The 13,523-nt window shown below is 42.2% G+C and overlaps 1 protein-coding gene across 1 annotated transcript in view; it reads right to left on the bottom strand.

Moving 5' to 3' along the window:
- Window positions 1–3,611: 3,611 nt before the first annotated feature.
- Window positions 3,612–13,523, bottom strand: part of SLC27A2 (solute carrier family 27 member 2) — a 77,390-nt gene continuing 67,478 nt past the window's right edge. The window contains exons 8-10 of the mRNA XM_056569272.1: window positions 13,107–13,204; window positions 6,552–6,682; window positions 3,612–4,340 (exon numbers count right to left, since the gene is read on the bottom strand). Coding sequence (XP_056425247.1) covers window positions 4,164–4,340; window positions 6,552–6,682; window positions 13,107–13,204 — 406 coding nt within the window. The 3' untranslated portion in view covers window positions 3,612–4,163. The remainder of the gene's footprint in view (window positions 4,341–6,551; window positions 6,683–13,106; window positions 13,205–13,523) is intronic.

The following is a 13,523-nucleotide window of genomic DNA, read 5'->3' as shown; positions in this document are numbered from 1 at the left end:
TCTATTCTTTTATTGTGGTCTTAAAATAACAGCTTCAACCTCCACCTTCCCGAGCAGCGTTTTTCCCCAATGATGACCTGGGCATGCTAAATTTAGGTCTGCCTTTAATTTGGTGAATATAATTGTGCTTTTACACATGTACTGTATGTTTGTTTCGGTAAACTGAATCCCTGGTGCCCAGCGAACAAACCTTGAATAAATTAACTCCTGTGGGACCTTAAACGTTCTCTGGAGGATCAGTAATGCTTTGTTAAAAAGAAAAAAATGCACAGTAAGGACGGAGCTCCAGTTCCCAAGGACCTATTACAATGAGCAATGTCTATTCTGTTCACTAGAGGGGGCTTTTATACTTGATTTATACTGTACTCAGGGTTGCAGAATATATATATATATATATATATATATATATATATATATATATATATATATATATATATATAAAGTGTGTGTGTGTTATAGTTTGGATTGGAACCCCCCCCCCCAGAGTAAGTTCTGGTCTTCATGATGAATATTTTTGTCTTGACTTGCCATGTCTTTTATATTTATTATTGTTCAGTCTATGCAGCTCTTGTATAGATTGTTGTTTATTTCATTGAGCTTTATCATTAGGTCTTTGTAGCAATTTGATTATAAGACTTAATTTTTTTTCAATACTTTTTTAAAACTAATGATTAGAAAAAAGTTTGAAAAATGTGGATTCTGAGTTCCTGTATTATATTACTGATTAGCCTTATTTATTTTTTTGTCATTTTCAGGTAGCGATTGGGTCAAGGCCCCACTGTCACATAAAAGGATACCAGTAGAAATAGCATATGGAAAGTGTGGAGCATTGTTCTGGCCCAAACACACACCGTAATGAGAACCGATCTTGTAGGTCCATGCTTGTTTACAAGGCCTTTAAATGACTCAAGCGTCAGATAGGGAGGGTCACATGAACGATCAATCACCCATCATCCGTATATACCCTATTAAAGGAGGAGATGTGCAATGATTGACAGGTCAAAACAGCCTAATCAGCTGACGAAAAAGCCTACTTGTTAGCCCGATTACATAGGGTAATGCCGGCCTGTTCTGACCAGAATTCCCCTGTGTAATAGGGCCCTTTCAGATTTCTTATTGGGACCCTTTAGCTTCAAGTTACTGGTTTTGCATTAAGGGACAAGCAGATTGTCCACATTTAGCTACAGAAGATGCTGTAAAATTCCGGCCTGTGGATAGCTGGTAAAATCTTCTCACAGAACACCAGATATCTGTTTGCTTGTTCAGTCAAAAAAGCAATTCAGAAAAACACCACGCTAACATTTAACTTTTACTATTACAATTAAAACACAAGCAGACAGGTATATCAAAAATAATTCCAAAAGAGTCACCTGTACAAATTCAATGCACAACATTAGGCTGGTCCTGGGCCAGGCTATATCAATTTATAACCAATACAATAGATAAATAGGGCCTAACTCTACTTGGCACACCCTTACTGCCTAGGCTCTAAACCTAGGAGGAGGTCATCCTAAAAAGGTGGGTAATGGTGGGATTTGGCTCAAATAAGCCAACTAAGGCCTTCCAAGACTGCCAGATATCATGGAGCCCTCTACAAGGTGCAGGGCCACTCCAAACCACAAAATTAGCCACCAGCATAAATGTGCATATGCATATGCCACTGTAACAAACAAACAGCACCCCTCAAAACATCGGCCCAACACGAAAAGAAACGTGAACAAGATCAATGAAGACGTGTAGAAAAACACCCCAACATCCATGTATAAGTACAACATATACTGTATTTTTCGCCGTATAAGACGCACTTTTTCTTCCCCCAAAAAAAAGTTGGGGAAAAGTTGGTGCGTCTTATACGGCGAATACACACCTATCGCGGCGGTCCCTGCGGCCATCAAGGGTCCGGACCCGCAGCTAATACAGGACATCACCGATCGCGGTGATGCCCTGTATTAACCCTTCAGATGTGGCGATCAAAGCTGACCGCCGCGTCTGAAGCGAAAGTGACACTAGCCCGGCTGCTCAGTCGGGCTGTTCAGGACCGCCGCGGTGAAATCGCGGCGTCCCGAACAGCTTACAGGACACCGGGAGGGACCTTACCTGGCTCCTCGGTGTTTGCTCCGTGCCGGGATCCCCTGCATGGCCGGCGCTCTCAGTCGTCATCACGTTGTCATCACGTCGTCGCGCACGTGCATCGGCGTGCGTAGCGACGTGATGGCGGCGACGGTGAGCGAGGATACTCGGCAGCAGAGACATTCTGGAGCGACGGGGACACGGTGACAGCGATGGAGGGCGACATCCAGGGCAGTGGTGACGGGTCCGGAGCGGCGGGGACACGTGAGTACTACCTCCTATACCAGTGGTCTTCAACCTGCGGACCTCCAGATGTTGCAAAACTACAACTCCCAGCATGCCCGGACAGCCAACGGCTGTCCGGGCATGCTGGGAGTTGTAGTTTTGCAACATCTGGAGGTCCGCAGGTTGAAGACCACTGTCCTATACTTTACATTGTATTTGGTTCAGAATCTTTATTTTCTAGATTTTTATCCTACAAAATTAGGTGCGTCTTATATGACGAAAAATACGGTAAATGTGCACTTATCTAGATATGTTGCACTTGGATGGAGGTATGTGGATGACAGACATCAATGATAAGATCAGAGGATATGATGTCTGCCCCCTCACCCAAGGCAACCAAGTGGATTATGTGTTGTAGAAATGAAAGAAACAATGTCAATGGTTGAAGTTTATTTATTTAGTAATATTATTTATCATTATTATAAATTATTCTTAATATTATTATAGATAAATGTTAAAAAAACAAATGATACACTTCTTTGAATAATTACTTTAGTCATCAGTAAACATTTGGTTTATAAAAAAACAAACAAACAAACAAAAAAAAACAGAAGAGGTACAGGGTAATCCATCCTAAACCGCACTGTCAATCCGTGTGAAGGGCTCTAACTCTTTGGTTAAAAAATCTTTGAAATATTGTTTTAACAGCAATAAAAGTTACTAATAATTCTCTCTACTCATAAAGCCAAAGTATTCATTGAAAGTTACTAAATGATCATTATCATCAGTAGCTATAGGCTTGATCATTTTTTACCCCATCTGCCATTTTTTTTTGTTTGTCCTGATGAGAGGGGGTCAGAGTTAGAAGTAGCACCAGCATTGTCACTTTTTATGGTCTTTAAAGGGTACCTCTCATCAAATAAAACTTTTGATATATTTTAGATTAATGAATGTTGAATAACTTTCCAATAGCATGTTAATGAAAAATATGCTTCTTTCTATTGTATTTTTCCCGATCAGTCCTGTCAGCAAGCATTTCTGACTCATGCTGGAGTCCTAAACACTCAGAGCTGCCAGCCTGCTTTGTTCACAGCCAAACAGGCTGTGAACAAAGCAGGCTGGCAGCTCTGAGTGTTCTCCTTTGTGAACAAAGCAGACTGGCAGCTCGTAGTGTTTAGGACTCCAGCATGAGTCTGAAATGCTTGCTGCCAGGACTGGTAGGGAGACCCCTAGTGGTCATTTCTTCAAAGTGGAAAATTAAATAGAAAGAAGCATATTTTTTAATAACATGCAATTGTAAAGTTATTCTGCATTCATTAATCTATAATATATCAAACGTTTTTTTGATGAGAGGTACCCTTTAAACCTACTTTTTGATTTATTTTGATTTCATGATTTCAGGATGGGGTCAAGGGGGCGCTATCCTGAAATTATGGCAAATAACCAGCCTGCATAGAACACACATATAGACATCAGTCATGTCATTCCTGCACACGTTTATTCCATAACATTAGACCATAATGTCATCTTGTCTTTGTTTCTCTAGCTTTCTTTTAAAGGGCAAGCAGGATCATATTTTGTAATGTGTTACAGATATTGCTCTAAATGAGCAGTGCTGAGTATTGCAGCTGTATTACAACACACTCCGCTCATGTTGTTTATTTTTGTAACCAGTTCAGAGGGTCACAGCTCACAAATTGGCCCCTGTGGGGCTCTAAATATGGTCCTGATGGAGTTAATGTTGTTACTAAGAAACCCTCTTAAAGTACAAATATATCCTTACATTACCAGTCTCTTTTTGCATATTAAGTTATCTAACCACAGTGTTAACACCCAGAGTAACCAAAGCTTTCCAGTTGTTCATAGTCTCACAGTTTGAGTTTTTTATTTTTTATATCTTCATAAATAGTCTGGGTCATGGGGACATATTTCTTCTCTCTCTCGTCCAGAAAATACAGGGGATCATGAATATTAGCCGGATCGAATCCTTGTTTTACCAGCTCCACTTTGCGTTGCTTAAAGGTTCCTGTGATCTCTAGTTCTTTCTGTTAAGGGACAAAACCATACAATAAGAGAAAAGCCACCCCACTATATAAAGACATATGCTACATTTCATATAATGCTTTTTAATGCATAATACCAGGGCAGTCCTTGCATTGGATGATGCCCTGTGGGGTACCCTCTGTTAGTTCCCCCATATAGTGTACAGTCATATAACTAACCATACATTATAAGCCCCATACACTATGGTGCCACATACCAAAATAAATGATTTCTGGTTGTCACAAGCCCTGGACACACGGCCAACTTTGGAATGCACTCAGCAGCTGCAGCCTATGCATTATGTACAACCACACAGGTTACGCACTTCTGTGGCTGGCCCTGTTTAAAGGGGTATTCCAGGCCAAAACTTTTTTTTTATATATCAACTGGCTCCGGAAAGTTAAACAGCTTTGCAAATTACTTCTATTAAAAAATCTTAATCCTTCCAATAGTTATTAGCTTCTGAAGTTGAGTTGTTTTCTGTCTAACTGCTCTCTGATGACTCATGTCCCGGGAGCTGTGCAGTTCCTATGGGGATATTTTCCCATCATGCACAGCTCCCGGGATGCAACATAATCATTGAGCAGTTAGACAGAAAACTTCAGAAGCTAATACCTATTGGAAGGATTAAGATTTTTTAATAGAAGTAATTTACAAATCTGTTTAACTTTCCGGAGCCAGTTGATATATATAAAAAAGGTTTTGCCTGGAATACCCCTTTAAGACTCTCCAAAATGCTCCCTTTGATGTATGCGTGACCCTAGCTAGATCCATTAACAGCTATCCACCCTCAAACAGTCCATATCTCTCCCACCACTTTAGACCATACAGTATTTTTCGCTGTATAAGACGCACGTTTTCTTCCCCAAAACTGGGGGGGAAAAGTTGGTGCGTCTTATACGGCAAATACACATTAAAACCCTGTCCTATCGTGGCGGTCCCTGCGGCCATCAACGGCCTGGACCCGCGGCTAACACAGGACATCACCGATCGCGGTGATGCCCTGTATTAACCCTTCAGACTCGGCGATCAAAGCTGACCGCCGCGTCTGGAGCGAAAGTGACACTAACCCAGCTGTTCGGGACCACCGCGGTGAAATCGCGGCGTCCCGAACAGCTTACAGGACACCGGGAGGGACCTTACCTGCCTCCTCATTGTCTGCTCTGTGCCGGGATCCCCTGCATGGCCGGAGCTCTCCTTTGACGTCATCACGTCGTCGCGCACGCCGTCTCGTCGTCCAATAGGAGCGGTGTGCGTAGCGACGTGATGACGGCGACGGAGAGCGTGGATCCCGGGGAAGAAGACGTCCGGAGCATTGGGGACGCGGCGACAGCGATGGAGCGACATCCAGGGCAGCGGTGACGAACGGTGATGGGCCCAGAGCAGCGGGGACACGTGAGTACTACCTTCTATACCAGTGGTCTTCAACCTGCGGACCTCCAGATGTTGCAAAACTACAACTCCCAGCATGCCCGGACAGCCAACGGCTGTCCGGGCATGCTGGGAGTTGTAGTTTTGCAACATCTGGAGGTCCGCAGGTTGAAGATCACTGGTGGGTTCAGAATCTTTTTTTCCTAGATTTTGCACCTTTAAAATTGGGTGCGTCTTATATGCCGGTGCAACCTATAGGGCGAAAAATACGGTATTTATGTCTGCTGAAATACACTCACTCCACCATCTATTTATTCACCACCAAATCCAATGCCTGTATACATTCCAACCATTATAAGCTTCATGTCCTAAAGATAACATTGAAAAAATAGTTTCATAATCCAAAGAATATAAAGAAGAGCTGCGATTGATTGAAGTGTGGTCTATAGCAGTGGCATTACATGTACAGTATTATGCCTAGAGATGAACGAATTTACAGTAAATTCGATTTGTCACGAACTTCTCGGCTCGGCAGTTGATGACTTATCCTGCATAAATTAGTTAAGCTTTCCGGTGATCCGGTGGGCTGGAAAAGGTGGATACATTCCTAGGAAAGAGTCTCCTAGGACTGTATCCACCTTTTCCAGCCCACCGGAGCACCGGAAAGCTGAACTCATTTATGCAGGATAAGTCATCAACTGCCGAGCCGAGAAGTTCGTGACGAATCGAATTTACTGTAAGTTCGCTCATCTCTAATTATGCCACTAAACAAGTTTATAGAACACTTCTATCTGGTTCCACAGAGTGCCCTGATGCAACATGTCATCTATTAGACTCCATACCTGAATCCGGATGAAGCGCGGTCTTGCATAGTTTGGGAGAAAGTCTCGGACATGAGCAAATAACTTTCTACCATCAAAATGCTCATACTGTCTCAGCTTGAGAGTGGCCATTCCTATTCTGCCTTCATGATCTGTGAAAGAAAGCAAGTCATTCAGATTACAGCTTAATATTAACATTCAGCCTTAAAGGGGTACTCTTCTCCTAGACAGCTTATCCCCCTATCCAAAGGATAGGGGATAAGATGTCTGATCACGGGGGTCCCGCAGTAGACAGGGGTGCTGCAGTACAGATTGCGGGGGTCCCCAGTGGCAGGACCCTGCAATCAGACATCTTATCCCCTATCCTTTGGACAGGGGGATAAGATGTCTAGGGGCGGAGTACCGCTTTAATCTACATAAAATATATTCTCCAAATGTTGCTTTTTTTGTATACTTCTGCCGTGAAAGGTACCGTGCAGATACTATATAACTACAGATAGATGTGATCACAGAAAACATTGCACCGTTTCATATTCACATATGGTTGTGTTCCTGTCACAGACTATAACTATACGTATATAACCACAACACCACAGATTATAGATGGCTTCAGCAGCACTACAAGTTGTTGCCCATGTAGCGTAGAATTAAAAGGTATTTTTCGCCTCTATTTACACCATAACATTTCTCTGTCTTTTAAAAATAAACAAAGCTGTTTAGTCATTTGTCTTCGTATTTACATAGCATTCAGGTAGGTCAATAAGAACATATAACACAGCAGTTCATAGTATAATGAAGATAGTTTACCTCTACTGGATGAGAATATGTTATGTAAAGGAATGTCATAATCTTTATGGAATATTTTAATTGTATACACACACACACACATACATATACACACACACATATATATATTATATATATACTGTATGTATGTGTGTGTATGTATATATATATATATATATATATATATATATATATATATATATATATATATATATAGGGATCGACCGATATCGTTTTTTTAGGGCAGATACTGATAATCTGGGGAGGTTAGGGCCGATAGCCGATAACTTATACCGATATTCCGGTATAAGTTATTGGCTATTTATCCCCCCGCGACACCGCTGCAGATCATTGATTTAAAGCGGGCGCTTTAAATCAATGCACTGTAGCGGCTTTTGCGGTGCCAGAGACCGCCGCCGCCACCCGCTTCTCTCCCCCTGCCTGTCCGGGGGTCCTGAGACCTATCACCGCCACCGCTCCCCCCGCCGCACCTAGGGGTGCCTCCAACTGTTGCAAAACTACTACTCCCAGCATGCCCGGACAGCCAACGGCTGTCCGGGCATGCTGGGAGTTGTAGTTTTTCAACAGCTGGAGGGCCTCAACAGCTGGAGGGCCTACTGTAGGTATAGTATATTGTACAGACCCCTGTCCATCCCAGAACCCTGACTCACCTTCCCAGTTGCTGCAGGGGCCGTCGGGGAGGGTGGTCCGGGCCATCCATCCTTCCTGTAGTGTCCGGCGGCATTCCGGGTGGAGGGTGAACCGGTCTGGGCTGTCCTTCTCTGGGGGTCCTCTTCTCCACTCCGGGCAGGCTCCGGCCTAGTAACGCTGCATAGACGCCGCTGCGCAGTGACGTCCGTGCGCAGCGATGCACCTGACATCACGGCGTAGCGGGGTCTATGCAGTGTACTAGGCCGGAGCCTGCCCAGAGTGGAGAAGAGGACCCCTGGAGAAGGACAGCCTGGACCGGTTCACCCTCCACCCAGAATGCCACCGGACACTACAGGAAGGAAGGATGGATGGCCCGGACCACCCCCATTACGGGCAAGTTTAATTTTTTTATTGACTCAGAGGGTGGGGGAGGGGCCCGACCGGTATAGCGGTATGGGCAAAAATCCATACCGTGGGAGCAAAAAAAACATGGTATCTGGTTAATACCGGTATACCGCCCAGCACTACGGTGGGGGGTGTGACGCGGTGTGGTGGGTCGGGGTGGCGGTCGCGGTGCGTTGCGGCGGGTCGGGTGGTCGCGGTGCGTTGGGGGCGGTGCATTATCGGCAAGGTAATTGCCGATACCGATAATGCCCAAAATCGTGATTATCGGCCATACCGATAATTGGTTGATCCCTAATATATATATATATATATATATATATATATATATATATATATATATATATATATATATATATATATATATATATACATACACACATATACATATATACATATACACACACACACACACACACACACACAAGAAAAAAGAAAAATAGCCAGCACAACAGCCTAATACACGGGTGCACACTGCCATGGCATCAGATTATACAAAAAAAAGAGGATTGCAGCAGCACACATTGGTCAAAAAAATTGAGGCTCTTAGCGCACTTTTTGATCAAAACGTGTCCCCCATCCACCACGGGGAGGTGGCCTCATTTAGGATGGGAACCTAGCACATATTCTGAGCCTAACACTCAACTATCCACTCACCTCTGCTGGGCATATAGCCTCTGACTGGGTGACATGCTGAATCCATTTAAAACTCCACCTGTGAGAAAGGAGGAGGGGTGCACAGCTAAAGAGGGTGCACCCCTTCCCCTTTCTCACAGGTGGAGTTTTAAATGGATTCAGCATGTCACCCAGTCAGAGGCTATATGCCCAGCAGAGGTGAGTGGATAGTTGAGTGTTAGGCTCAGAATTCGTGCTAGGGTCCCATCCTAAATGAGGCCACCTCCCCGTGGTGGATGGGGGACACGTTTTGATCAAAAAGTGCGCTAAGAGCCTCAATTTTTTTGACCAATGTGTGCTGCTGCAATCTTCTTTTTTTTAAATATATATATATATATATATATATATATATATATATATATATACACACACACATATATACAGACACACACACAATATATATAAATACACATATCACCAGGGATGCAGCACTCCAAAAAATATAAAGTGGTTTATTTTCTCATCTTCAGTGAAGCAACGTTTCTGCTCCTATGGAGCCATTTTCAAGCTTAGTGATACACACATGTTAAGGGGTATATATACCCAAATAAGTGCAATTACAAACATTCCAATTCACATATCTAATTAAACATACAAGAAAGTGATATAAAATATTACATTGCAGTGTACCATACTTTAATAAATATCAGTGCCCAGTGTATCGATAACATGCTAATTAAGTGCCATAATATTAAAAGCAATGCTTGAAACATAACTCACATATTTCCACAATAAACAGTTAATATCCAATTAATGCATCACACGTGTAGTACATAAAAAAATACATAATTACATATAAATATTGGAGGAGAACATCGCTTACGCGCTCTGTGTACTTAAACATGGCGCCGCTAGCGTGGTATAATTTCATCTGCGCCTGCGTGGGGACTACGTGTGGTCGCAAGGGACCGGTCACCTGACCCCGAAGCATCACGTGACCGCTATAGCTCTCGCGATATCACTGCTGGGAAACGGGAAAGCTGCGGTCACGTGATCCATCGCCGGGCCACCTGATCCGGTAACCAAGCAACCACTAATGCTGCTCTCCCTAATGATAAAATCTCATTGTTGTGTCATTCACACTGATGCGATATTATTATAAACATCAGAATATCATAAATCTAATGACCGAGGGTGGAAAAATGTTAATGTCCTTTCAAGGGATACTATAAAAAACATAGGCGGATCAAAAAAGAATCCCTAAAAAAGAAAACCAGCACCTACAATATCAATAAACATAAAAAAAATATATAGAAAAATGTGCCACAAATTATGCCAAAAATAAATGAAAATAAATAATGTAAAAAACATTTTTGTTTTAAAAGGAATAATTAAATAAATAAAATTAATAATAAAGAAATAATGATGAATGAATAAAAAAAAATCTAAACAAATTAAATGACAGAAATTAATAAAAAAAAATCATATTGCTAAAAAATAATAAATTATATCGGCTATTAAAATAGTTAATGGTCATTGCAGACCTTCCCACATGGGACATGAAGAGAATAACCCCTTTTAACTGGGGGACACTTGGCCTCCAATCCCCGCAAATACAGGTCAGAGGGGCCAGCATCATCATGGGCGAGGATGTCTAAGACTGTAAGGTCTCAGGCATCCCCAACCCCCACACCCAGCAACATTCAGGGTGCGCCAGCTTCTTCAGCAGCGCAATCACTCAGTATATGGCCTAAAAAGGCCCATTATTTAGCCCAAATATATAGGCCTTTTTAGGCCATATATTGAGTGATTGCGCTGCTGAAGCCTAGTGTCAGAAAGCTGGGTTTGCGTCCAAAATCTTGGGTCTTCCAGCAGGACAGTGACCCCAAACATACATCAAAAAGCACCCAGGAAGCGACTGATTTCGGTAATTTTTTCCAAAGGGTGTGCAACCAAATATTAAGTTAATGGTGCCAATAATTTTGTCCAGCCCGTTTTTGGGGTTTGGTGCGACATTATGTCCAATTTGTTTTATTTCCTCCCTTTTTTGTTTAGTTCCAATACACACAAAGGGAATAAACATGTGTATAGCAAAATGTGTTACTGCAATCCTTTTCTGTGAGAAATACTTCATTTTCTTGAAACATTTCAGGGGTGCTAACATTTACGGCTATGACTGTATATGTGTGTGTATAACACACACATATACACACACACACATATACACACACACACACACACTATACAATGTAGACACCCTCACATGTAACTGCTGTTGAAACGAATGCCGGCTTACATGTCAGTGTTGCTTTGGTGCAACAAGTAGTTTGATTTTTAAAAGGACATGTTATGTGGTATGGCAGGGGGGCACAGCACACTAAATAAGTGTGAACACAGCTTTAGAATGGGTGGTCATATACTTTCAGCTGTTTAATGTACTTGCTAAAATCATTTTCCCACAGACAACAGAATTTAAAGGAGTACTCCAGGACTGGAAACCGTATCCCCTATTCTAAGGATAGGGGATAAGTTTTGGATCATGGGGAGTCTGACTGCTGGGACCCCCTGCGTTCTCCCGTACGGGGCCCCTGGCAGTCCGTGGGAAAGGGGGTGTCTTGACCACCGCACGAAGCAGCGGTTGACACTCCCCCTCAATACCGCTTTTTGGCAATCTCCGGCTCTGCCATAGCGCTGTACTGACTATGTGGGCCTGATGGAGATAGCTTATAAGTATTGTCTTTATTCGATAGTTTAGTGTTTTGATTGTTTGGTAATTTGGATACAATAATAAATCTGCAGAAACATGGTTGGGACAGAAGCTTACTTTTATGAACCTTGTAGCTTCAGCATATGGTCACAAATTTTTGCTGTCGATTTTCTGTGTGGAAGTTTTATTCAAAACATTTGCAGTATTTACAGTGTCAGCTAAAAACAAATGGCAAGAAATCTGTGTGGAGATGCAGTGAGAACTTCAAACATGCAGCATGTCAATCGTTGTTTAAAAAAGGCTGCAAATCCAGTCCTGATGTTCCACATTGACTTTAATAGTGCAAGTTAAAATCTGCAGTATGTGATGGGTAGGAACATTCACAGTATTTCTGGTATTTTTGGCTGTACCCTTGTTGTGAATTTATCTCATTACTCCTTGTGAGGATTAGGCTAGTGTTACACAATGACGTGTTGTGCTGAGGCAAATTGCTGCTACTTCAAGCCAACAGTCACCAAAAATCCATCCAGGATGAGTTTTTTGTTGCAGCAACTTGCAGGATACATTACAGAGACTTCATTCCCTTTTATTACCTGTGACATTGCAACCTGCGGCTGAGTGATCTTGTGGCCATAGCCTAATGCTACAATACTGAGTATGCTCTTGTCACAGAACGCTGAGCTTTATATTTGTAAGGAACACTTTTTATATGTTACATTCCTGATATACTGACCACTAGAAGTCACTGAATCAAGTGGTTTACATACAGCGATATTTATTTATAACCCTGCTCTCTTATCACAAAGAATGGCTGGCACTGGTACTGCTGGGTCATTTCAGCTCACTGTAATGTAAAAGTAATGATATCACAAAGAGCTCAATCCTCTGGACTGAGGGCAGATAATGCTACACTTCCGTAAGGTGTGAAGTAGAAGTTAGCACTCAATGCAGCCTTAAAGGGATACTCCCGTGGAAACAATTTATTTTTTTTTTTAAATCAACTGGTGCCAGAAAGTAAAACAGATTTGTTAATTACTACTACAAAAAAAAATCTTAATCCTTCCAGTACTTATCAGCTGCTGTATACTACAGAGGAAGTTCTTTACTTTTTGAATTTATTTTCTGTCTGACCACAGTGCTCTCTGCTGACACCTCTGTAGATGTCAAGAGCAGGAGCAAATCCTTATAGCAAAGGTCTGATTGATTTTCTAGCTCCATTATCTGTTCCCCCATGTCTGCGCATTTCTAAGCAACAGATCACAAGTGACATTTTTTTCCATGCAAAGTGTGGAATCTGCAGCAGGTCCACAGAAAATACACACCATAACCTGCAACTTTTGCAACAAATGTGACCATGGCATAAAACAATGCCACAAGTACATCCACCCTTGCTTTATAAACACAAAATTCCTTACTTGGAATGGAGACCCCATACACATTCACTTCTTCAATGAAAGTCATGAGACCCAGGATATCAGCAACCTCTGTTGTAGCAACGTTTTCTCCTTTCCACCTGAAAAAGCAGATTTAAAGTCCCTGAGAAATAACATTTGTATTTTATGACAGCGTAAAACGGTTTAGTGAGGATTTTCCACTGCAGATTTCAGTGCAGCTGAATGTGGCCATATATTTCTACATTTCAGAATAAAGTTTAGTGAATAGGAAAGAGGGTCTGGCACACACAAGATGCAATAGATGTCTTCTGCGTTCACTTTTCCATGTTGAATGCAGTTAGGTTACATTGGTGATCTGACATAATAAATGTGATGCACTGTATAGAAGTCAGTTATTTGGGGCAAATTGTGCCAGAATTCTTGTGCATTTTCAATAGA

The sequence above is a fragment of the Hyla sarda genome, chromosome 4 (genome assembly GCF_029499605.1).
Source record: "Hyla sarda isolate aHylSar1 chromosome 4, aHylSar1.hap1, whole genome shotgun sequence".
NCBI lineage: Eukaryota > Metazoa > Chordata > Amphibia > Anura > Hylidae > Hyla > Hyla sarda.
This window is presented reverse-complemented; position numbering and strand designations above follow the sequence as displayed.